Source organism: Taudactylus pleione, unplaced genomic scaffold, assembly GCF_031769625.1.
Source record: "Taudactylus pleione unplaced genomic scaffold, aTauple2 ptg000095l, whole genome shotgun sequence".
Classification (NCBI taxonomy): Eukaryota; Metazoa; Chordata; class Amphibia; order Anura; family Myobatrachidae; genus Taudactylus; species Taudactylus pleione.
Window position 1 is genome coordinate 12,188,772 of NW_028284497.1, and position 27,844 is coordinate 12,216,615.

The window sequence follows — 27,844 nt, forward strand, 5'->3', positions numbered from 1 at the left end:
ATTTTAATAAATCTGCCTTGTTAGTTTGAAAAATATAAAAAATTTTACCCAGCACATCCGCTTATGCCTGCAATAAATTTACCATTATAAAACACAACAAGAAAATCTCCAAAAAACACAGATTTAATAAAAAACAGCTTGATAAATAATGCAGTCTCTCTCCCCCCTGTGGGTGTTTGTCTTTTCTCCCATCTTATGTGCTTGTTTGCCTCTCTTTCGGGCAAATGTATTATTATTTGTGGTCTGCCCCCCAAAATTCCTTATTGCAGGAATTAGGAGCAATAAAAATTCTTTAATTTGCCAGGATGTACCATTAATGAGTAGCCAGGACAAGTGCTCTGATAGGAGTTTGTCCTGGCAATCACTGAGAAGCAATGGTATCGCATTGCCATCACATTTCTTCCAGTTTTGCCCCCTCAGCTGCACTACTGCTCATGTATGCCAGATTCATCAGGTAGGGATGCTTTGGATCCCTTTCCCAAAGAAATCTGCAAAAGGTACCCATAGGCTACTCTAGGCTAACGGCATCTAGAGATGCTATTAGCTACTTGGGCCAAGCTCAATTATACATTCCAGAGCTTGGTAAATCCGGCAGCACAGCAGCCCCCATAGAAACTAGAGATGTGCGCCGACCCCTGTGTTTTGGTTTTGTATTCATCTTCGTGTTTTGGTTTTGCAAAACAACCCTCACATGTTTTGGTTTGGGATTCATCTTTGTGTTTTGATTTTGGATCTGTATTTAAAAAATAAAAAACACCGCAAAATTTTCGGAATTTCGACCTGTTAGCATGCAATCCAAAACCCAAGATTGTTTTATAAAGCTCTGAACCACAGGAAGATCCAAACAGGGGCTCGATTCAGCTCAATACCCCAAACTGATTCCGAACTCGGACTCAGTTCGACTCAGAACCCATAAATTCGGTTGTTGTCGGTTCTCTGAGAACCCGCACATCTCTAATAGAAACCTATGGAGGCTGCTGTTGCTTTCTGAAATGGAGGAACCACGGCTGATACTGTATCTTCTTGCATCTTGGTGATACCTAATATTTACGGGAACCCCTTGGAAATGGGTGTTTTCAGGGGATATGTCACAAATATACTAATAATAATAAATAGGCTCCTGAATCCCTAATAATATCTATCCTTTCACTGACTTCTACCATTTGCCCCCACCACCCACTTTTTCACTGTGCCCCTCACAACCCAATGTTCCTATTGCCCTGAGCCTACTCTCACCGTCCTATTTCTTCTGCTTCTCACCCCTTTACCCCTTACCTTTATTTTGTCCTCCTCTACTGGAGTTGATGACAGACTCCTGGGGGCTGCCAATCTGTAACAACATGAATGGAGACACAGCCACTCCAACACCACATACCAAAATTGACTATGACAGGTTTGTTTAATCTTCTGATTTTACTGAGCAACTGAGTACTAAACTTTTAAAAAATATAATTAGTCCTATATCTAAAGCTTAAAACCCAATAGCATACTTGTTACTTGTAATTCTGAGTCACAGCCATTGACAATGCAATCACTAAAAGGCAGACTTAACAAGTGTGAAAAAAAGTTCTATCATAATCAAAAATAAGATGTATTTCTAAAGGTAGGCAATTTTTTATTTCACCATATACATGAAAGTGTTACCACTAGCAATAACACCAGTGACAACCCTTTTGGAGGTAAGATTCACTTAGGCCAGCAATGTATTTAAATGTAACAAGTAGCAAGGTTGGTGTAGCAGTTATCATTACTGCCTGACAGCCCTGAGGTCATGAGTTTGATAACTGTCCAAGGCACTATCTCTTTGGAGTTTGTATGTTTCCATGCCCAGATTTCCTCGCACACTCTTAAAACTGATATGTTCATTGGTTTCTGACATCAAAATATCCAAAGCTGTTAATAAATAAATATTATGGCTGTACTTGTACTACTGTAATACTTATGGAGCACTGCTAAAATTAGCCAGCCAATCCCTGATGCAATGATTTATAAAGAGTAACAATAACTGAAAACAAAAAAATTCATTTCCCAACACCGGATTCTCCAGGGTATACATTTACTCGAGTACGATGGGTGCACATATTTGCCAGTTTAATAATGAAGCAGTATTTTCTTGTGGTAGCCAGTAAAGGTCATTCACTGTGTAAAGTGCAGAGATGTACAGTAGTGCCCAAATCTTCTTTCGCTCATGTATGCCTAAATTTGTGGAGGAGTACATAGGTTTGCCATCCGCAATCTCTATGCAGTATGAATGACCTCCAACTCCAGCATGTTTTGGAAATTATGGCCAGAGGTATTAATTGTACAGAAATATCATGAAAATAAGGTAACTGTTATCTTAAAAAAAAAAGTTGCTGTCATACCTAATTTGACACATCTTATAAGTACAAAATCTGTGTAACAAAATGTTAAACTTGTTTACATTATAAAATAGTTATTATAGGTGGAGGGTACATGTAACAAAACAAAAGTGTGCAAAACGTTACACATTATATTCTAATAGGAGTGCTATGTCAAATTAGAGTACTCAATGCTAAGTGCCGGCCAGGCACACATATATGCTTAGTCAAGCACCCATATGCAGAAGAAAGATGTAATCTAAAGATAATATGATTTAAATGGGTTTCTGAGGAAGATGCATTTAGGGTGATGTTGCCTGCTTAGCAGTGTACTGAAGAGCATTTTTTGCTGTGCAAACACCCACAGAAATGGTGGCAACCTAAACAATGGAAAATTTCTTGCACCATTCAGTCATGATGTGTGACACAATCTGCAATGCCCAGCAGTCCTTACTTGTCTGGCCCGGTACAAGTCTATGGCATTAGTATGTACAGATTGCACACAAACATTTTGCCACAGTTCATCTAAACTTTGGAGCACAGTCCCCTGGTGCCATAAAATAGGATCACATCTAGCAGTCAATGCTAGGTGATTGACAGTGATACTTGTTTTGGATCTGCACACCAGGCTCTGAAGTAGTATATCTGTGTACAGACTCTGGCTGTGATATTTTGACTACATGCTGTGTCTAATATCTTGTCTGCCTAGTATAGATTACCAGACCTGCTTCGTGACTTTGCCTCTGTCTCCTCCTTGACACTTGTTAAACTAGTGCACCAGACCTTTAGAACCTTGACCAATAGTTTGTCTGCCATATTCCTTAACCAATTGTTTGCCTGTCATTATCCTGTCTGCATGTTGGAGCTGATGGAGTGACCACAAGTTTGCCTAACCATTGTCTGCCTCTATCTTGCCCACATCTGTTTTAACCCAGGACTGTGTGACAATGACATTTTTATTATTTCCTCCATGAGCCTTCCCAGGCAGACATGTGAAACAGCAAATTATTACTATTTCATTCTTTTCAATCCCCTGTTAGTGCCTGATGGCGACATATTGAAACCATCCCTCAAGGATCTTTTTCATTATAAGAATGCAACCGTTTCCTGTAAAACTAATGTTGACGGCGCTAAAATGCAATTTATAATGAATGGACTACCAAAGCAAAGCAAAGAGAAGCAAATCAAGCAGAACAACATGACGTGGAAACAGATCACCGCACAAGTCACCCTGGAAGAGTGGAACGCCACTTCAAACATGTCCTGCATATTACAACCGGCACATAGAGCCCTTCAAAAAAAGCTGAGCATTATAAGAATAAACAGTAAGTACTATAAAGCAGCTTGTGTATGGATAGTCTATGGAGGAGACCTATCAAGCCTTGGAGATAAATAAAATGGAGTAGTTGCCCAAAGCAACCAATGAACTTCTAAGACTGTGTTATAAATGGCAGTTAGAAGCTGATTGGTTTCTCTGGGCAATTTCTCAACTTTATCACTCTCCAAGCCTTGATACATCTCCCTTTATTATATATGTATCCATTTTTTACAGGTTATTAGTTGTTTTGTGTCAGTGTAGCAGCAATATACTGATTACAATATCCTCTGTGCTTCAGTCAGCACAGTATGTCTCTTAAAGAAAAACACAATTATGTATAGTCTGTACTAGTTAATTGAATACATACTTAATAGAATATGAAGGGTGCTCATGTAATTTTTAATTTCCCCTGTGAAAATAAATCACAACAATGATGTTTGAGAACATTTAGCTGGAGTTTAATTTGACAAAACTTTTCACATTCAATAATATTATTTATATAAAAATGTTTTTCAGAACCAGACGAGATAAAGGCCCCAGTGGTATATGTACTGCCTCCTGCCCCTGAGAGTGTGATTATGGAGGATCTCCTGACTTTGGTCTGTTTGGTGCAGGACTATTACCCAGAAGACCTCTTTGTGACCTGGAGCATCAATGACTCTTTAAGCGAGCAGGATGTTACAAGCTCCAATCTTGTCGACTGCAACAGCAATACGAAGCGTTGCTCATCCAGCAGTCAGCTGTCCATACTGAAGAGCGAGTGGGTAAAAGGCACAAGTTACTCATGCCTTGTAGCCCATATCTCGTCTAATGAATTTATTAAGAGGAAAATTAGTGCGCCGCTCAACAAATCAGGTAAATATATGTGATATTTCATAGGCAGTAATTAGATAATCATTATCTACACTTAGGGCCTGATTAAGATGTGAAAACTAATGTCATCGCAGCAATGATTTATCACAGATCACAATTGCGAAATATGCTAATGACCCATTCGCCGTCCAGTGTTAAGAGATGGCCATCGAAAATACTGAACGCAGAACAAGTCTAAGCTGTCACAGACACAGCGGGTCTCCAGACACCAGAGGGCTCTCCTGCTGTGATTAGGGACGCAGTGGCTAATTTATGAATGCCTAGAAAACAGTGTTTTAATGGTCCAACATGTGCGTTTTTATAACCACCCCATTACCTCTCCAAAACGCTGACTACCTGTCACTCATTTTGCAAATGACTCCTCTATGTGAGCGTAATGGTAAAACAATGGCTGCTCTTGCGCAGTGCGGCTTTCATGCATGCGCAATGGCTAACAATCACTCAATCTGCGTATATATTGACACTGTATCCAGATCTGAATCAGGCCCTTAGATCAAAGAAATCTATTTTGTTTTTCAGAAGATTCCCTTCTGGTACCTGAACACTATATACTGAAGCCGCCCCTCAAGGAGCTCTTTCTTTCCAAAACTGCTGCAGTCAAATGTGCAACTAATATTCTCAGCAATGACATAAGTTGGTTAGTGAATGGAACGGAAATGAACACATCGTGGCAAAGACGTGATGAACAGATTTTGTATAAGAATTCGACATGGGTACAAAGCACAATACAAATCCCCTTGGAAGAGTGGAAAAACATTTCAGAGATGTCCTGCAAACTGAATAATTCACTACTCACACTCACACGTGAGTCAATGCACCAACCTAAGCCTAGTATACAGGGTGGGCAAAGGTCCTTGGGGGCCCTAGGCAAACTATTCCTATCCTGCAATGGTCCCCTAATGCCCAACCTTACATCCCTACTCTAACCTTGTGTGGCACATAGAGGGCAGATATATTTTCTACCCTTCAGACTGGGAGTGTGGTGCTAGGCTATGACATCATAACCTGGCTCATCACTCCCTGCCCATTGCCAACATGAAGAAGAAGCAGCTGGCATCTTTACAGGTAAGAAGGTGCCAGCTGCTGCCCCTTTATGTCAGTGGCCTCGGCCCAAGGTACTGTGCATGGGTGCCATGGGCTAAATCAGAACACTGACATATCAACCTGAGTATATATGCAATCATTCATTGTACAGCCCTTCAGTATATAGCTTATATTGTACATATAATACTTATTGTGCACTGTATAGAATAATTTAGTTGATGTATTCTATAAATAAGTAAGATCCAGTATATAGGGTATAATATAACATGCACTGTAGCAGTGCAGCTGGTAATAAAAAAAAAAAAAACATTGCAATGTATTTGGATATTGTCTTTAAATATAGTTAAACTGATTAGTTGCTCATTGTAAAATAATTATTTTTTTCTGTAGATCCAAATGTAATTAAGAAACCAAAAATGTATATTCTACCACCTGCCACTGAGAGCGAGGCAGAAGAGGAGCAGCTGACACTGATTTGTTTGGTGAAAGGATTTTACCCAGAAGATCTTTTTGTGACCTGGAAGTCCAATGACACCATAATCAAGCAGGATGTCCCAGACCCCAAAGATGTCCGTTGTGACCTTAAGAATCAGCACTGTTCATTTGTCAGTCAGGTGTCCGTCTTAAAAGAACAATGGCTTGGAGGAATGGGCTATGAGTGCCTGGTGGCTCATATTTCCTCCACAGACTACTTCAGTAAAAACATCAGCAAACATATTGGTAACACCACTATTTTCAACTCAGTTTGTTCATTATACATAGGTGTGACACTGTATGTACACTAATGGTGCCCATACACTGTGCGATATGCACCTTGCGCCGCGACCTGCGATCCGACGGGCAACATTTCGTGCTGTCCCCACACACGGAGCGATCAGGTGGCCGACCACCCGACACCACCCTCCTTCACCCGCCTAGCGCTGCATGGGATCGTACATCGCATACCCAGATCGTGTGAACATGCAGTAAGATCTGGAGGTGCGATGTACGCCCCCACAAGAGTGCGCTCTGGCTGAAATCATGCCTGCACACAATACCATATAGCAGCAATCGGCTGCTATATTGCACCGTGTATGGGCACCTTAACTGTGCCTCATCCTGTGCACAATGTATGTACACTCACTGTGCCTCATCCTGCGCACAATGTACTGTATGTACACTTATTGTGCCTCATCCTGTACACATTGTATGTACACTTATTGTGCCTCATCCTGTACACATTGTATGTACACTTACTGTGCCTTATCTTGTACACATTGTATGTACACTTACTGTGCCTCATCCTGTGCACAATGTATGTACACTTATTGTGCCTCATCCTGTACACATTGTATGTACACTTATTGTGCCTCATCCTGTACACATTGTATGTACACTTACTGTGCCTTATCTTGTACACATTGTATGTACACTTACTGTGCCTCATCCTGTGCACAATGTATGTACACTTATTGTGTCTTATCTTGTATACATTTTATTTACACTTACTGTACCTCATCCTGTACACATTTTATGTACACTTACCTTGCCTCACCCTGTACACATTGTATGTACATAGTGTTCCCTCTAGCTCCGGCGGCAGGCAGGGCGCCGGAGCTAGAGAGGGCAATCTTGTGCGCGTGCCAAAGGCGCGCGTGCGGCCGAAAAGGGGGCGTGGTTATGGAAAGGGGGCGTGTCTATAAGACGCATCCACTTTTCGTCATACTTGGGGGCGTGCCCGGCGCTTACGGACATGCCGGGCAGCCCCCAAGCGCTGCAGAAAGGGAGAATAGATGTCGGGCGCATGCGCCCGGCGTCTATTCTCCGGCGGTGACCGGGTCACCGCATGTTTGTCCACCCGCGGGAGACTGCGTCCCGCGGGTGAGAACGGCTCCCGCAGGCTGTTAGGGCAGGGTGCTTTTTGCCCTCCAGAAGGAGGGCAGGGTGCCGCGCCCCGCTAAAACAGCCTAGCGGGAACGCTATGTACACTTTCTGTGCCTCATCCTGTACTCAATGTATGTACACTTACTGTGCGTCATCCTGTACACATTAAATTATGAAAAACATTTGTGTGAGCAGAAATATATTTGATGCTATCATTGTGGTTACAGTCAAAGACTAAAATAATAATGTACAGTAAAGTACATATTACATATAATGCCATCTGGACTTGATCCAGTAGCATTTTCCAGACTATATGTAAATACTTGTCTTCGTGCAAAGTTGTATATGCAAGTAAAAAAATGTATGAAACATCTATATTATTCAACCTGACAAACAAATTATAGGTAGGGCAAAATAGTTACAGTATGGCTTGAAACTTATGATTAATACTTTGCATCAAGAAAATGATAATTAAATTATAAATGCTAAAATATCACTAAATTAAATCAGAAAATGATTTCAATGGTTCATAGAATTATGTGAAACCTGCAAAAATTGTGAAAAACAGTTTATATCAAAATATATAAACAAGATGGAAGGAAAGTGTCTCATAACTGCCCAGAGAAAGCCAGGTCTGTCTAAAAATTAAACTTTTGGAGTTTTCTGTTTTTTTAACAGTTAGTCCATGTCCACCATGTTAACTGGGTAGCTGCATAACTGATTGAGTGGGGTGGTGGGGGGCAAGCAATCTCTTCCCACTGTCTACTGAGAATAACTGTTATGTGCCATAGTTACAGATGGACTCTCGTCTACTCGCATCCCTATGGTCTACCAAGATGTTGGAGGAGAAGACCTCAGTGAGTCAGAAGAGATCAACAATGTTTGGACCACAGCATCTACCTTCATTGCTCTCTTCTTGTTAACATTGATCTACAGTAGTTTTGTCACTTTCATTAAGGTATGTGAATATTTATTTGCCCAGGTGGGTGGCTATTGAACAGTGAAGGAGAAAAAATAATAAACAATGGCTCATACTCAAGCATGTATTGCACACGGACTCGGTATGTTATACCGCCGGACCTAAGTCCGGCGGATGAAATACCGACGACGGAGGGCCGGCAGATGGAGATCTCGACAGGGTAAGTATTAACCCTATCCCTACCCCCCTCTCCCTCCTAAACCTCTCTTAGTGGTGCCAAACCCTAACCTCCCCCCCTAGTGCCTAACCCTAACCCCCACCCAGGAGTGCCTAAACCTAGCCCTCCCTCCCCGCACCCTAAACCTAACCCTCCCGGGAGGTTCTTAACCCTAACCACCCCCGGGGGTACCTGACACTAACCCCACCTTCCCCTAGCCCCTAACCCTCTCGGGGAGGTACCTAACCCTAAGTCCGCCCAGGAGTCCCTAAACCTAACCCTCTCCGTGGCTAACAGCTCCCGACGCCCGACTTACCTACATTCGGTATGCTGGGCGTCGGGATTTCGGCATTGGGCTAATGATAGGCGTCGGTATTTAGAAGCCTATCATTAGTCCCATGCAGGGCTTTCACTGTCGGGAAGCTGATGGTCGCATTTCGACTGCCGGCTTCCTGACTACATCCTTTGCACACAATTTTGTGATAATTTCATTCAGTGCTTTCAATTTCAATTCAGACTATTATTCCTACTAATTAATGTGAGATTATTATATGTTATAGTAAGAATGTAAATACAATGTGGTACATTAGCTGTACGATAGAAAAGGTAATGCAAACAGTGCTGTCCCAGCCACGCACTTGTGGAACTTTCCACCACAGTGAAAAATACATCTCACGCTGATAGTAAATTGTTTCCTTAATGGGATGTAGCATTCACAATGTCGACTTTCATTATGTCAACATTAGAATGTTGACATGGTTGCTATTTCGATACGTCCACAATGTTGACATTAAGCATGACGAAATTCATCATGTCGACACATATGTAATGTCGACACTGCTGAAACGTAAACAATGTGCTTGTACTAATTCTATACCTATCTCTAATGCTAACCCTAACCCTAATGGAAATGTTGTCACTATGTCAATATCGAGATTTCCAATGTCAACACTCTGTCAATGTCTACATTTTGAAGGTGTCAACATTTTAACGATGTCTATGTCAATCTCTGCTGTCGAAATTGTGAATGATGACTTTCTAAGCAGAGATTTAGCCTGCATACCCCTTGACTGGTGCATAATGTGTGTTTGTACAAATTGTTAATTAATCTATTCTAGCCTACACAATTAATTTTCTCTATAGTTTCAATTTATCCACGATCCCTCAAATGAAATTTCTTTTTTATATAGAAATAGAGGGAGGTAGACATATTTCATTTAGAGAAAACTATTTGCGTAGCAGTAACTGTAAAATGTGACATAAATTCATCAATACCTGTTATATACTAAAATTGCATTTAAGAGCAAAGCTGCACCGAACCATTCCTACAGTATCTATTAGCCATTTTCTTTTATTGTTTTTCTAATGATGGGTACACACTGGAAAGATATATCTGCAGATGATGGTCGTTCATACACACTGAATGATCATCATCTGATTCTGGCCGCGCCCCCGTCCCCACGGCCTCTGCTGCAAGTGTATGGGCTGTTGGCAGACAGATATAGCTGCAGATATATCTGCCACCGGCTGTGCAGCACAGCAGACACAATATGTCTGTAAACAACGTCATTCACAGACATATCGCTGGTACACAGTGGCCGACGGGCACCCGATATATTGGCCGATCAACTGATCGGCCAATATATCGGGTGCCCGTAGGCCAGTGTGTACCAGCAATATATCTGCCAGTGTGTACCCAGCATAAGGCTAGACACTGCTGATTGATTGATTGCTATGTTTCAGCATAAATGTGCACCTAAATGCAATATAAAACAAATATACTGTATGTGCTTTTTTTTCTCTTAAAATATATAAGGAAGGAGGTAAATTGTCTTAAGGATTTTTGATAAGTAATATTCTTGTTCTAGGTTAAGTAAACAGCATGAGAAATACTCTATCTCTTCTGATGTGATTGCCAGAATCTAAGTCACTTCCCCTGCATAGTTGCTATTAAATGCAGTTTGCAAGCTATGAATAAACCATCAATTGAAAAACCATGCCTGAACTGATTTATGGAGGAACTGAGCTACACAACTAGCACCCAGGACTTCCAACGAGAATTGAGAAACATATGCACTCCAAAATCATACGTCATGAAGTGATGGCAGATATATGCTACCTCAACGATTAGCTGCCCACTTTCTGTCTAACCATTATTGTTTAGCAAGTGCAACAGGTGGACATTTGTCTTCTTTTAACAATAAATATACTGTATATATATTTCTAGTAGGTTAGTAGCTAATAAACTATGCAATCATGTAAACATTGCAGTGAGACCGAGCTTTTGGTACACATTTTCTTATGCTATAAATCTCATGATGTTCCTGTTTTAGAGTTAGGAACAAATAAAAAAACAGAGCAATTTGTTCATAGGTAAATTCCATGTTGTACTGCAGGTAACACAGATTAAAAATGTGCAGAGAGCTTTGGAGTTAAATCTACTAAAGCCTGGTTTTAGATTGATTTTAAAATCGATCTAAATCGACCAAAATTTACATGATATTCAACCTCAAAATCTTCAATTGAAACCAGATATCGATGTCAGTCGGATTTTACAGTAGCATATGTCGTTGGTATTTAATTTTCAAAATCAATGGCAAGAAGGTCAAACATGATGGTAAACCCGTCCAAAAATGAACTTTCAAATTCAGTGGCAAATAGAAGTTCAAACACAATAGCAAATCCATCCAAAAAAGGAACACTGCACAGATCACTATAATCTATGCAGGCTCTTAGGGTATAAATAATAAAACAATTAGTTAAAAAATGTAAAAAAAAAAATGGCATGGGGCCCCCCTATATCCAAAACCAGCCCTGGACCTTTAAGCCTGTTCTGGTCATGGAAAATTGTGGGGAGGGTGTGGGGTTTCCCCTATTTTCCATTAAATAGAACCAGGCTGAACCAACTGGGGTAGTCATGCCATAGCAGGGGACACTATGTGTGGGGTCCCCCTACCATCACATTAACCAGCTCCTAACTGGTCAGCCCAAGGCTGGAAATCCTCAAAAAGACAGGACCCCAAAAATAAATTCTGGTCCCCCGTTGCGAGGACCTACCAACCCCACATCCCTGGTGGTGGTAGATGCAGGGTTACTGAGTAGAAGATAGATTTAATATTGTTCTTTACAATGGAACTACAGGGCCCTGCAAGCCACAACTTCCAGCATGCCCGGACATTAAGTGCCCGCTGGCACCTACAGTCCCACTGTAAAGAAATTTTACAAAAATGACAGAACACACAGATTGTTTTAACCCACACTCACACACATACTTCATACTTACCTACTCCTTGGATGTGCTCAATCCCCTTGTCCATGCATTAGTCCAGTGTCTAGGTAAAAAAATTAAAACAGTGACCCGAGCCATAACTGACATGCTGTATACTGTGTACAGCACTAGTCTCAATATGACAGTTCCCACCTGGGACACTGCATTACACGATGGTGAAGTGCTGATTGGCTAAGAGTCAGACACTCTCATCCAATCAGCGGTTGCTGCCATGAAAACCGTCAGTTCATTTAACTCTAAGAATCCTGCACAGATCTTAGTGATCTGTGCATTGCTTCTCCCAAATTCACTTGTCTCAGGCAGGTCTATTGGTTGGGCGGGTTTGCCGTCAGTTTTTTTAGGTTTTTCAAACCGACTGTTAGTAAATCTCCATTTTCTATAGTCGTTTCTGTTAAAATATCAACTGTTGGCAATTAGCACAAAAATGCCCATGTCCTAGCTTCAACTCAGAATCAGGCCCTTAATGTCATGTAGAAACAACTTCTATTTCAATATGGTTTGTTCTAGTAGTAAATTGCTCCTGTTTACTTCCTTTTTTTTATTTGCTCCTAACTCTGAGGCAGACCCAATGTTTCTAGGCATCAAAACCGCAAGTTACTGTAAGAAAAACCTAATTTTTTTTCACAAGAAAAGACCTTTACGATGATGGATGATCAATACTTATTCTAGATGGTTCTCACACAAACTGTTACTGTTACATTTGTTTTATTTTCTGCTTTTTTATGTTGATGCTTATGCTTTCTAATAAAAGATTTATGATTTTCCCAATTGATTGAGACATACAGTAGAAAGACTTCAAATATTGAGAAAAAAAAATAATATACTGTATATATATATATATATATATATATATATATATATATATATATACGTACATAAGTAAAAAACAGAGAGAGGGCACTCAATGGGACTTATGCAGCAGATATAAATAAATTAGGTCAAACCAGAAATGCTGTCAACGTTTCAGCAACTTAATGCTTTTATCAAGACATACATATAATAAAAAACAGTGCAATATATAGCAGATAACTCACCCATGTGTTGTCACCTCCACAATCCCCAGCTGTGGCCCAAGCTGATGTCATCATCAGAGAGGGCCTGGGGGCGTGGTCAGAAAACACCCAGTGCCATCACCATAGCAACCTGACAACAGAGAGGGGAAACTGACTCACAGGATTAACTATGCGATGAACAATCACCGCAATAGTGCTGCTGTAACATAGCTATAAACAATATAGAGCAGACAGTACACAGGGGTGAAGTGTCCATAGATAGTCATCCCCCAGCTGCATATGTACAATGTTACACGCATGCTAAAGCATAACGGAAGATAGCTAAAACATGTAAAATACAGTAAGAGCGTCATTTAAAGTAAACAGCATAATTACAAAAAACAGCATGATTACAGAAAGCATGTCAGAGATAGATTTTCATTCAGACCCAAAGGCTGTACAGTCTGCAAAATCTGGATCCATTTGGCCTCTTTCTGTAACAGAATGCGGCCTCTATCTCCACCCCTAATACTAGGGGGCACCCAATCAATCATTTTATATCTAATGCTCGACAGATTGTGTTTAAACTGTAGAAAGTGGCGTGCGACCGGCTGGTCACAGCTCTTGCCATCCATTGCTGCCCTAATGTTGGAACGATGTAACGCCATACATTCTTTTAGCTGGCGTGTCGTCTTCCCTATATATAGCAAACTGCAAGGGCACTTAATGTAATAAATTACAAATTTGCTCGAGCAAGTCAGTGGATGATCTAGGATGGGTGAATCTGTCACCTGTTTCTAAAAAGCTGCACGTCGTGCAACCCGTGCATCTATAATTGCCTGGCTTGCGAGTAAGGAAATGAATCGGCTGCTCTATTGAAAAATGACTAATGTCATTATGTACCACCCTATCTCTAATGTTTCTCCCCCGTTTGAAGGACGGCAGGATAGAGCATCCCATCACTGACGGGATCTGTTTATCAGTGGCTACTATAGGCCACATAGCCTTAGCCGTTTGCATAAGGGGTTTGCTATCATCTGTATATGTTTGTGTCCAAACTATGTTGTTCTCTAATTTCTTTGGTGAAACGGGTACCAGTGCATCTTTACGGCTAACCGTCAGTGCACGGTCTCTAGCCTTGATAAGAGAGGTGCGGTGGTAACCCCTCGACAGGAATTTTAACATCATTTTGTGAATTTGAAATCTAACATCATCAGGATCACTGCAAATTCTTACTACCCTTAGGAATTGGGAAAAAGGCAGGCCATATTTAAGTGACTTAGGATGTTGACTGTCACTTGCTAGCATAGCTGTCGGTATCTTTATAGTACATGGATGTTGCCATAATACCATCATGTGTGAGATGGATAGAGACATCAAGAAAGTGGGCCGAGGTATAGCTACTTTCAGCTGTCAATTTAATGGGGCAATCCCAATCATTAATATTCTGAATCAGACTATCAAAATAATTTTTGGTGCCCTTCCACAATAGGAATATGTCATCTATATACCTACGGTATCCACAAATGTATTGGGCCACCTGAATATCTGAAAAAAATAAATCTTGCTCTATTGCTAGCATGTAAATATTTGCAAAGCTCGGGGCTACACATGAGCCCATGGCACACCCCGAGCGTTGCTAATAGATATATATATATATTATTTTTATTTTTTTCTTCAAAAATCCGGCACTCACATAACCCTTTGAATGCATCCACCTGTGTACCACTGCTAAATGAATATACATGCAGCCCACTGCGACCAAGTCCAGCAAGAAGCAAGGCACTACAGGATTTTTTTACATCAGATGGTGATTTATATATAGAATACTTAAATCAATAATACATCGTAATCCTCACTGCAATTTGTACACTTTTCTGGGCCGTGCTGGACCCCGACATCAGGACATGTATGAAAAATGGAGACCACTGAAGTACCAAAGAGTTTCTAATCCTATCAATTTTTAGGATTTTGTGGGATCAACTCCAATTGTTCTTCTAGTGGCAAATCACTGATGGTCAATGGCCATTCCTACTTGCAGCTTATATAGGAGGACTGTATAGCTGAATCGTATATGGAAAACTAGTTTGTCTATCTGTCTACTAAAAGATTTGAATATTTTACAGAGTAGGATTGACCTGAATCTTTTGAAGACTGTGGTATAATTTATAATTTATCTCAATTTGGGTCAGGGGCCCCATTCAAAGGTGTATGCTATTACCATGTTTACACAGATAAGTGATTATCGGCAATCTGTGCATGCATCTAAGTAGCGTGGCACATGCACCAAGGTACATTACCATAGTCGCTCGCTACGACTATTTACTTGCAGTGTGACAGACAGTCAGTGACAGTATGGGAGAGGTAATGGAAAATGGCGGCAAAGAACGCAGAAGTGTTGTGACCATTTTCAGAGCATGTCACAGCCTGCGTCTGCGATGCAGGGAAAGTGGTTCCCGTGTCTCAGTACACTCGGGCAATCTGCATAAACATAGGGCTACTCAGAAGTCAATCATTGAATGATCTGCTGCCCTTGCTGCGTTTTTGTACACACATGCTTGGCTTTGCAAAGCCTCAGGTGGACGTCTCAATACATTGGTCAGCATCAGCAACATTTGCATATTTCTGCATGGCAGTTGTGTATGGGATCACAGAGGCAATGGCATTAGTGTACATCCCTGAGTCAGGTCTCAGGTCCAACACATAGAGGAGTGTCTTAGTTATAGGGGCTGATTCCGAGTCACAAAGGTTTCTTTACGGACACAAATGGTGAGTTTTTTTGCATACAATGTACAGAAGCTACTTTAAGCATTTTTGTACTTGTCTGTCCTGTATGTCTGACAAAATTGGCTCTATCTGTCTTTCCATTACATAAAGCTGGGTACACACTACACCAGCCCTGGCCAACCTGTGGCTCTCCAGCTTTTGTAAAACTACATGTTCCAGCATACCCTCCCACCGATCAGATGGTAAAGCATGCTGGGACTTGTAGTTTCACAACAGCTGGAGAGCCACAGGTTGGCCAGGCCTGCACTACACGATATCTTGAGCAATTTGGCCAATTCCGATGCATCGGAACGACAAATCGTTCATATAGTCCAGTGTGTATGCACAATGCGGAAGCACGCTCCCGCTGTTCGTCCTTTGCACCATCAGATCTTTTGTACATGCAGAAAGATCTGAGGATATCTCTAGCGATGCCATGCTGCTGAATACTGCATGGCCCCCACCCTGCTATGTCACTGCAGGCATTGGCAAGTGTGTATGCACTTGCCAATGCCAGCACTCCCGCCGGGTCCGTTGCGCACGATATATCGGCTGGGTACACTACACATAGTCTAGTGTGTACCCAGCTTAGGGCTTTTTGGGCAATAGTTGGGTGGTACCAAGCAATCACACAGAACCACGACTGGGAGAGTTATGGGAGTGTTATTGTCATGAATAAAAATCTATGCTGGATTCTGTGTCTTACTCATAGGAAATAAGGGGCCTGATACAGAGCCGCATGCAATACCGATGTTCACAGAGTTGAGCACATGTTTGCCACAATGCATGCACCAAAGTCCCTATAAAATCTTAGTGTGCATGGAATATACAGTGTGTAAGCACAAAGGCGCTGTTGTGATTGAGACACACTTTAACAGAAATGTCTTGGAAAAGTGCTGGGCGGTTACTGGGAGGTGACTATTCAGACATAAGTTGATGGTCCATCTTATGGGAGTGTCACAGGTGTTTTGCTAAAGTGTTGGCATAACAGGTGCTTCATAACTCATATTGGAGGCCATACTCAGACGGAAAATCTGCACTTGCTATAGGGCTGGTGCAAGTTTTGAATTTGCGACAGATGGTGGCGTCTAAAGATGCACCAGGTGGTATTACAATGTCTATAGGTGCTCAACATGGGATCTCAATCTTTGAGACAAACAGATGTACACCAGGGAAGGGCTATGTAGCAGCATTTGCAAGATCTCCAAAAGTCTCAGCCATAGCCGCGTCTGCATCCAGCTTTGAATCAGACCCAAGGTGTTTATGTGGCAATTTGGTTAGTCATTAAAACTAAAATTGCTCATGGTTGTGCAGAGAGTTTATGATGTGCCACATTTGGAGATATTGGTAGAGGACATCCACCTCAGGATGGTGATAGCAGAGATAGCTCATAGATTTTTTTTTTTAAATAAATAAAATTACAGATTGTGTATAGTATTAATTTTTTACTGTTCTTTAAACTTTTCTTTTACAAATGTAATTTTAATTTTTGTAACTTTTTTAATGAAAGTGACAAAGTCAAGTCACACACAAGCAGATGCATGCAGGACTTTCTAGCTAGCAGTAAGCCGTCTCTTACCACTGCCAGCCAGTATCACCAGGGAACTCTGGTCTCTATGGGTGCTGGTGCTTCCCTGTAAGGGTGGGTGCATGGCTCATTGCTGTGTTTTAATTTGCCATACTTTAGGTTTGTTGACTTCACTTCTGTTTTTCAATTCTGTACTACAATTCCAATTTTCTTCCACATATCCCAGCTAGCCATGTTAGGGAGCAGATAGATTGCTATGATCTGTGGACTCCTAGCAGCCAAGTTCATACTGCCATGTGTCAGTTTCTAGTGAAGACTCCATGCTTCAATCCTACTAGCGCTAACACTAACCAGTAACAGAATACATTCATACTGTGAAATGTGACATTGTACTCTGGCATGGAAAAAGATGGACTCCACAGGGACCCCCACTCTAAGGACATCATCCAGAAATTAATCATCCGTCAGAAAAAAACAGCAAAAGTAAAAGCTCATTGAATGCCTACAGGGACTTTTCCTATGTCAGGATTTCCAGCAGTCCACTGAAGTGCCAGGTGCATCTTAGTTGCGTAGACCAAACTCTCCTAAGTCTGAATAGAGTCCTAAACCCTATTGAGGCATCTTAATCATAGTTCCATACCTTCTGAATTACCCTATTGGAAATATGTATCTGAAAAAGCTAACATGGCATTAACACCCAACAGCCATAACATTAACTGACAGGTAAAGTGAATAACATAGATATTCTCACTACAATGGCAAGGAGTGGGATATATTAGGCAGCAAATTCAGCACTCACTTATTGAAGTTGGTGTGTTAGAAGCAGAACAAATGGGTAAACATAAGGATCTCAGGGACTTTGACAAGGGTCAAATTGTGTTGACTAGACAACTGGGTCAGTGTTTACCAAAAATAACCCAAGGAAGGACAACTGGTGAACTGGTGATGGGACCATGGACGCCCAAAGGCTCTTTGATGTAAGTGGGGTGCGAAGACTAGCACTTCTGGTTTCATCCAACAGAAGAGCTTTTATATCGAAAATTACTGAATAAGTTAATGATGGATATGATAGAAAGGTTTCAGAACACACAGTGCATCCCAGCTTGCTGAGTATGGGGCTGCATAGCCGCAGACTGCTCAGAGTGCCCATGGTGAACCCTGTCCACCACTGGAAGTGCTTACAATGGTCATGTGAGTGTCAGAACTGGACCATAGAGTAATTGAAGGATATAGCCTGGTCTGATGCATCACATTTTCTCTTACATCGTGTGGATGGCTGGGTGTATGTACGTCATTTGTCTGGGAAAGAGATGGCACCAGGATGCACTATGAGAAGAAGGAAAGCTTTCAGAGGCAGTGTAATGCTCTAAGCAATGTTCTGTTGGGAAACCGTGGGTCCTGGCATTCATGTGGTTGTTACTTTGATACATAGCCACCTACTTATATTGTTGCAGACCAAATACACCCCTTCATGGATATGGCATTCCTTGATGACAGTGGCATATTTCAGCATGATAATGCACCCTGCCAAACTGCAAAAATATCCAGGACTGGTTTAAGGAACATGACAAAGAGTTCAAGGTGTTGTCTTGGTCTCCAAACTCCCCAAATCTCAATCCAATTGAGCATCTGTGGGATATGCTGGATATACAAATGTGAGCCATGGAGGCCCACTTTGCAATTTACAAAAATTAAAGGATATGCTGGTAATGTATTGGTGCCAGATACCACAGGACACTTGCAGTGGTTTTGTGGAGTCCATGCATCGATGGGCCAGAGCTGTTTTTGCAGCACAAGGGGACCTACACAATATTGGGTAGGTGTTTTTAATGTTATGGCTGATGTGTGTATCTTTTCTCTTTTGTCTAGCCAAGCTTGTTTAATTGCTCAGCCTTCTTGCAAGCTTTCAGCAAAATCTTTGATGAGTCTGGTTGGGTTTCCTTGGTGGCTTCCAATCTACTTTTACATTGCCAGGACACTCTATCTGTAGGACAATGCAATGTCCAAGGTCTCATTGCAAGATAAAATTTGAACTTGCATTAATATATTTGCCTTCAACTTGACAAATTATAGCCCCTGCCTTGTACCATTATGGGTGAAAAAGAGGTTTTCAAAGGGCACCATTTATTTGAATCTTGGCTGAAGGAGTACACCTGTCATGAAACATCAATCCACTCTATGAAATGCCTTCCCCACATCTGTAGACAAGGGGACCATGTGATACTCCCCACCCCTAGCATGGTCGAATCGATCATATTAGTGGTGTTTATTTCGCTGCCTTTATTTCGCTGCCTAAGATGAACCACACCTGGTCCCTGTGAATCACATCAGAGTGAAGGACACTAAGACAATTTGCCAGTAACTTTGCACATAATTTGAGATCCACATTTAAAAAGAAGATACGGTGGTAGCTTGAGCACTGTGAAGAGACCTTCCCCTCCTTGGGGATAACAGCAATATGTGCTTCTAAATACTGTGGGGAAACACATCTCTACCTGACACCGCATTACAGGTTTGGAGAAAAAGAGGCATGATAATGTCTCCATACAGTATGTTTTTACTAAAGTACTGGAAAGCCGACTCTTTCCAGTGGGAAAGGACAGGAGTGCAGCATTCAATTCCTCTCTTGTAAATGGTGTTTTGCAAAAAAATCACATATCATATCAGAGATATGTGGGAACTGGGCTGATTGTAACTAGTCTCTAATTTGACCTCTAAAATCATCATACTATTGGTCTCTTTTCAAATGATAAAAAATGTAATAGTAATCATGGAAGGCCTCTGCACTTTTGTCAAAGGTGGAGACGTTGGTCATTTTCCCATCTCATATAGAGTGTAATGTAGGTTTGGGCACGTTGGGCTTGAAGTATCCTTGCAAGCATTCTCGTAGGTTTGTCGCCCCAGAGGTAGAATTTATGCCTACACTTATCTAGGGCAGTTCAAGATGGGGAAAGCTCCACATAGGTGTCACCAGAGAGAGAGGTTTTGTGTGATGTCTCTAGAAACTTAATTTTATCTAAGAGCTTGGATTTGAGAGCCTCTTTCTGTTTTTTTTTAAGCAGTGATCATTTAAACATTTCCCCCTGATAGCACATACACTATATGGACTAAAGTATTTGGCTACACCTGTTAAAAATTGAATTGAGGTGTTTCAATCAGAACCATTTCTACTGGCGTATAAAATAAAGCACCTCCATTTGCAAACATTTGCACACTCACTGGGTCACTGACGACCCATTTTGATACAAAGCAAGGACTATAAAGACATGGTTTGATGAGTTCGGTGTGAAAAAACTGGCCCGCACACAGCCCTGACCTCAACCCCATCGAGCACCTTTGGGATGAACTGGAAAGGAGATTGCGAGCCAGAACTTCACACCCAACATCAGTGCCTGACCTCAGGAATGTTTTACAGAATGAATGGGCACAAATTCCCACAGAAACCCTCCAAAATCTTGTGGAGAGTCTTCCAAGAAGAGTGGAAGCTGTTATAGCTGCAAATGGGGAATATGTATTTGAATTCAAAGTTATTACAGTCCCTTCCGGTGTCCGTAAGGCTATTTTTCTGGAAAAAGAGGTTCAGGAACTGTGGGAGGAGCTACTGGGGGTGGTGTTATAGAAAAATAATTATATATACATTATATATACTTATATACTTGTATATCTATTATTTGTACATAAATATAGTATTTAGAAAAGAAGGCACTCAGATGAGCCTTTAAAATAAAACTTATCTTATGAAAAATACAGTTTGGCCCATCATAGTTAATGAGAGGTTCAGAAACTGAGTTCCTGCTTGTTCCTGCTGAAAAATAGACCTGGGTGTCCGAGTACTACTGTCCATATAGTGAATGTGGGATTCCCAAATCAAGATCTTAGATGTGTCTGGCACATTGTTCAAGGTGGACTTCAATTTCTCCTTCAGCACCGTATAAGACAAAATAAGCTTTTTAAATCGCCAGCTCCAATTGTCAACCCTTAATACTGATGGATGTTTTTCATAAAGCTAGGCCTCCAGTAATGCCATGTGATTAGCTTCAAAGCTTTATTAATTCTTGGATGACCAGCACTGGGAAACTCATAGTACTGCTGTAAAGTGTTCCTTTGCAACAGTGGAGTTGGGACATATTGGCATGGGGATGCGGTCATAATGCCGACGGCGGGGATTCCGGTGCTTAACATGTTTGTGCCAGAATCCCGACACCTGTCAGAATCCTGGCGCCGGCATCCCGAAGATAAATAGCAGGGTTAGGGGGAGGGTTAGGGTTAGCGGTTATGGTTAGGCACTAGGGGGAGGGTTAGGCACTAAGGGGGGTTGGGTTAGGTTTAGAGTGCGGGGAGGGGGAGGTTAGGTTTAGGCACCAAGGAGGGAGGGCTAGGGGTAGTGAGAGGGGGGGTAAGGATACCAACCGACAGGTGTCGGTATCCTAACCCTGTTGGGATGCCGGCGTCGGCATTCTGACCGCCGAGATCCCGAGTGCTGGCATCCCATACCCCAGCCATCGGCAAGTATTTACAGTTACACATCCATGCTCTATTTATGTAGCTTTGTAGAGTAAAAATCTCTTGGTGCCTACACACTTGGCGATGTGCTCATGATCCGACATCGTGTACGATTTCCCTTGAACTCTCCCCGGCAGCTCTCCGGCAGTCCTGGACAAGACATGGTGCTAAAAAGTGTCCATCTATCGTGCGCAATCTATTTATTGCACAACATCGTGTCCTAGATTGGCAAATCTGCCCTACAGCACGACAGATCTGAAGAGGCGATGTAGGACCTGTGGGGACGCGCATCGACATTGTGATCGTGAGTGGACACTCACGATTTGGGCATATTTTACACGATTTGTTGTCACAATGCGTCGGAATCGGGCAACCGTGTAAAATATTGCTAAGTGTGTAGGCACATTAAGGGTAAATTTACTAACTGATCGTTTGGGATCTAAACAAAAATCGTCAGAAACCAACGGACGTAGGTCCTGATTCAGCAAGGATTGCAATTGCAAAGCTGCACGAAGGCTCTTGCCAATTCACAATATGGCAAGGGCCTGCGTGGTAGGTGGGCATACATCTTTGGCCAAACATATACTAAGAACCTCAATAGAAAACCATGTTATTTGATAGTTTATAATGTATATTTTGATATTTAGTATTCTTAATGCTAAGAGTGTGTATCTGCATCCCCCCCTTTTTCTACATTACAATTCACAGGATGCCAAACACAAGCATCTAGGAACCAGCAAACTGGGTACACACCTGTATGACACGTCCGCCATCTGAGGGATCCGCAGATTGAGCAACAGATTTAGATGCCAGTTACTGGTAAGTGTTTGGGCTGTTGGCAGGTCGCATGTACACACAGCCAGATGCACTGATATAGCTGCAAGATATAATGGTATCGGCTAAGCTACATGTCCGATGTGATAAGTCTGTGACCAACATCGTTCACACACATACCTCTGTACACACGTACAGATGTACTATGCGATATGTTAGCGGATTGAATGCTATGGCGCATAGCGTGTATCCAGCATAAGACTGTTATCTCCTACTAACAACAGTGATTGGTGACTACACTACTGTTCCCATCATTACTGTATCAGTAGTAATTCCACTGGTTGCTGTTGTAAATATGCTGCTGCCGCTGTAGAATGATCAGTGGTCCCAAAGAGACATAGTATATAAAGAACATATCAGACAATATGATGTTGTAGATATTTATATTAAGAGAAAAACTATTTACATTAAATAAAGTTTATAAATCTACAAATGATTAGATATAATTTAAGAAATAATGAATTATCTATAAAAAAAAATTTGATTATATATGTAAAAAAAACTTAGTTAAATACATAGCCATAATAATAGGCAATCTGGTGTTCTTCCAACTTCTTGCTCAATATTTTTGGCCCTCTCTTGTTGTATTTGTAGGCCTCTCGCTCCCTCTCCCTCTGCGCCTTTCTCTTCATAGCCTGGATTTTGTCTCTTTTCTCCTGTGTAATTGGTATGGAGACTTCCAGCTCCATATAGCTGGTTGGTTTTGCAAACCGGCTGCATGGACCTCGGTAATTTGATAAATGTTCTGTAAAAAAAATCATAAAATGAGTTTAGCCATTTTTATACTGTTTGTAATAATATTATCCTGAAGGAATTTCATATGAATCAGAGAGATGAAACTAGGCCAATCAATTAGAAAAGGAGGAATGGAACTCTATACAGGTTTACAGTTACACTGATGCCCAGGAAAGTGAAGAGATACTGTGGTGTTGTATTGGTGCAGAGGCATCTTAAGAGAGGAAGGGGCCCATGTGTATTCCCCGTCCAGGGGCCCCCTCCTCTCCACCCAGCGGCAGGCCGTGTCACCGCAGCAGTAAACTCTGGGCACTACATCGCAGCCACCATTTTTCCAGCGATTTCCCTAGTGTGCATGCGCACAACGCCGTTAAAATGGTCGCGTTGGCCATTTTTAAGTGTTTTGTCCAGTGCTACAGCTTGACGCAGAGGGATAACTATTAAAGCATATGGGTGCAGGGTGTGCGGTGTGGGCCCCCCTGATCCAGGGGCCCATGTGCACCATACACCCTGCACCCATTATAAATACACCCCTGTATTGGTGATTTTTACTAAGCTAAGGACACCTATCAGCTTCTTATTGGCCCCTCTTGGTGACTAGTGGAAACTACCCGTGAGCACTGTTTGTCACCTACCATCGCATGCTATCTTTATGTATTGAATTAGTTTTTTTACATAATTCATTTTACACTGTGATGAATTCTCATATATGATCGATGACAGGAAATGTTACCTGCCATGATACAGATGTAAGGTACAGATGGGTAATATCTCTGATCAGGGCTACAGTCTCTTATCTATCAGATGAAATGTCCTCTAAACTGACCATCAACTGACATTAGCTCAATTCATATGTAAACAATCTATCACTGTCTATTACTGCAGTCTCTATGTTGTGTGATGTCACAGTGGAACACTGGCTCTATCATCACCTTCAGCCAAATATCAGACACTTCTAAAAGAAAATTTCTTATTTGTCAGCGTATTTCATTTTGTAGTTTGTTTTTCTATGGCTTTTGTATTAAAGGAATTAATTAATGTTAATATGCTCTAATTTATCTCATAATTGCATTTATTATCATATGTACAAACATACGTCTTTCTGCAGCCAGGGGAAAATTAGAAAACTATTAAAAAGTATTCTTATATACTATCATATGATATCCTCCCAATTACTATAGGATTTTAGTAAAAGTTCAGAACATGGGATACACTAACCTATCATACTGTACGTAAAATTGTAATATAACCTAACATAAGTAAACTTTTGCTAGATAGATAGACTACGGTAGATACATATAGATTTACAATGTTAAGAATAAGTGCTAACAGCAACTGTGTTATTATAATTACTATTTTTAATAACATATTTTAGTCACTTGGTTGTCACCTGCCAGGAGATGTTATGTGTATGTAATGTGTTTGCTTTTGGATTTGATATTAATCATTTAACACAGGATGAATGATCATGTAGTAGATGATTTTGAGTTTTACCTGCCATTATACAGAACAGAAGTAACGGAAATATCTGTAAAAGATGTCTTCTGGACTGACCATCAACTGGTACTAGCTCATATGAAACATACAGTACACAATTATAGAACTGTTATTTGCACCATCCTCTATGATGTCACAATGGAGCAGTTGCACTGTCATCACTTCCAACAGCCAATCAGAAACCGTTTAAAAAGAAAAATAACTTATGTGTCAGCATGATTTATAATTTTATTTTTCAATAACTTTAGCATTAAATGCAAGAGCAGGGCCATTGAGAGAGCCACAGTGCCAGGGTGCTGAAGGGGGTGTGGCCAAACCTGGGAGGCGTGACCACACCCCCTCCAGAAAAAATATCCTATGGAAAATACTATGTCCTCCTCAGCAGCAGGTAATTACTAGTGCCTGTTCCCCTCTCAGCGCCTCTTTGCTGTATATTTGCATGTATTATCATTAGAGATGTGCGCCGACCCTTGTGTTTTGGTTTTGGATCTGGATCCCCCCTTGTTTTAGATCTGGATTGGTTTTGCCAAAACCTCACCTCCGTGTTTTGTTTTCGTGTTTTGGATCTGGAGTTTTTCTTAAAAAATCATAAAAACAGCTAAAATCACATAAAATGGGCGTTTTTGTTCCTACAGTATATTTAACCTCAATAACATTTATTTCCAGTAATTTCCAATCAATTTTGACCACCTCACAATATTATTTGCTTCATCTAGTTAAGGCCAAAAGGTTGCATCCAGCTAGCTAGCTGACTAAGCTAAGTGACACAGTGGGCGGCACTAACATGTGGCAGTTCAGCTTCTAATTTCCAACATGGATACAGTGTGTTATACAGTGTGGGTTGGATACACCAATAGTGCACTTACTGTGACAGCAGTGTCGGCAGAGCGGGGTTGCTGACGGTGTCCTAGGTACATGGAATGGCAGTGCTGCGGTGCTGGCAGTGTCCTCAGTGAAGGGTACCATTGATGTCGGCAGTGCGGGGGTGCCAGCAGTGTCTTTAGTGCAGGTTCGCTGGCTGTATCAGCAGTGCGGGGGTGCCAGCGGTGTCTTTAGTGCAGGTTTGCTGGCTGTTTCAGCAGTGGTGTCCTCAGTACATGGAATGGCAGTGTTGCAGTGCTGGCAGTGTTCTCAGTGAAGGGTACCGGTGGTGTCGGCAGAGCGGGGGTACCAGCGGTGTCCTCAGTGCATGTGTGCTGACAGTGTTGACAGTGCAGGGGTGCTGGTGGTGTCCTCAATGTGGGAGTGTCGGCAGTGTTGGCAGTGTGGGGGTCACTGACGGTGTCCTCAGTACATGGGGCAGCAGTGCAAGGGTGCCGGCAGTGTCAGCAGCGGTGGTGTCGGCAGTGGGGGATGCTGCCAGTGGGGGTGTCGGCAGCAGGGGGTGCCGGCGGTATCAGGCGGTGGGGAATGGTGGGAGCCATCTTCTTCTTCTTTAGTGTTAATTTTCAATGGGCTTAACGCTGATTGGCTGAGAGCCGTGACAGACGGCTCTCTCAGCCAATCAGCGTTAAGCCTGCTCATGGCAAAACCTCGCGACCCGATATCGAGGTCACAAGGTTTTGCCTCGGGTGAGGGATCCGGGGCAGGCAGGGAGATCCCCGGATCCCCGAAATTCGGGTGGGTTCGGATCTCTGAGATCCGAACCCACTCATCTCTAATTATCATGTATATTTCCACAGCCAGGATAAAATTATTCCTTGTTATATGAAGTCTGCCATTGCTAGATTCAGTTTTATGTATTTTAATATGAATGTGGACTTTTTGTCTCGAAAAGGGTGAGGAGTCAGGCTTTAGCAATTAATAATCACCCCTTAACGGGGGGAGGAATGCGGCAGAGTGGATCTCTCCCACATTTCAGGAAAGGGCAGGCTTGCCAACATTTAGCTCCCTCCTTCCGGGAGGGAGCTGTCGGTCTTACACGGCTGGGGCCGTGATGCGGTCAAAGGGGGTGGGGCCCGACAGCTGACGTGTTGTTGGGGGCGGAGCATGGGGAGGTGACAGCACAGTCGTGTCATCGTGGCTCCGCCCCACTTCACAGTGCTGGGATTAATGCATGAATCATGTCACCGCCCCCCCCCCCTGCTGCCGGGGTTTATACAAACCTCTGGGGGGGTGCAGACACGTTGCCAGGGGTCTGGGAGGCTTGCCTGCCTTTCCGGGGGGCCGGTAGCAGCACCAGATATTCGGGAGGATCCCAAATCAGGCAAGTATGGGAAAAGTTTGGCCTTGTGAAAATCAGGGAAGAACCACACCCTTTCCTGGATGAAGAAGAGTTCAGCAATATAAACCTGCTGCTATGGGGTATATTTACTAAAGTGCAGGTTTTTAGAAGTGGAGATGTTGCCCATAGCAACCAGATTCTACTTATCATTTATCTAGCACCTTCTAGAAGATAATAGCTAGAATCTGATTGGTTGCTATGGGCAACATCTTTACTTCTAAACACCTGCACTTTAGTATATATACCCCTATACCCTGAGTCAGTTAGTGGGAGAGGCAGAAGGTTGTGCACCTTTAGCACCCCTCACTGGGTACTGGATACTACAGTCTGTGTTTGCAAACACTTTAGCAACACGCCCGTGACACTCCCATAACACGCCCCTAAGACTGACCATTTCCGTGCGTTTGATTAGCCACTTCCCAGTCATTGGCCAGATATTTCTCAATTGCAACTACAAGACTGTACAAACACAATTGGGATGTATGTCCAACATTGACATAGGCCCTCATTCAGAGCCGTACGCTCTGAGCAGAGCGCACGCTCTGAATGAGGGCCGGGCTCCATTTTCATGGAGCGTCCTCCTGGACGCTCGTATAGCTGTGGGTCACCACCCACAGGCTATACGAGCGTGCTTTGTGATGGCCGCGATGGTCGAGACCATCGCGACCATCGAAATTGCGAGCCGGAGCCTGCGGTTGAGGTTTTCAACCGCAAGCTCCGGAGTGATTTTGGCTCTATCAGAGCCAAAATCACTCCCACTGACATCACTAGTGATGTCAGTGGGCCGGCTTCTGACGGGAGGCGTTCCCGTGGGAACGCCCCCGTCAGGGAGGCATGCCCCCGGCACGCCCACCAAAGGGGGCGTGCTGTCAATCAACATTGACAGCACGCCCCCTTTGATCG

At 42.3% G+C, this 27,844-nt stretch overlaps 1 protein-coding gene and 1 gene segment (V, D, J or C); both read left to right on the forward strand.

Moving 5' to 3' along the window:
- LOC148526589 (uncharacterized) overlaps positions 1-12,558 on the forward strand; it is a 74,419-nt gene extending 61,861 nt beyond the window's left edge. Inside the window, exons 8-14 of the mRNA XM_088470293.1 lie at positions 3,049-3,142; positions 3,380-3,664; positions 4,180-4,512; positions 5,050-5,334; positions 5,965-6,288; positions 8,247-8,395; positions 10,442-12,558. Coding sequence (XP_088326419.1) covers positions 3,049-3,142; positions 3,380-3,664; positions 4,180-4,512; positions 5,050-5,334; positions 5,965-6,288; positions 8,247-8,395; positions 10,442-10,450 — 1,479 coding nt within the window. The 3' untranslated portion in view covers positions 10,451-12,558. The remainder of the gene's footprint in view (positions 1-3,048; positions 3,143-3,379; positions 3,665-4,179; positions 4,513-5,049; positions 5,335-5,964; positions 6,289-8,246; positions 8,396-10,441) is intronic.
- Positions 1-27,844, forward strand: part of LOC148526588 (Ig heavy chain C region, membrane-bound form-like) — a 506,994-nt gene that overhangs the window by 62,375 nt on the left and 416,775 nt on the right.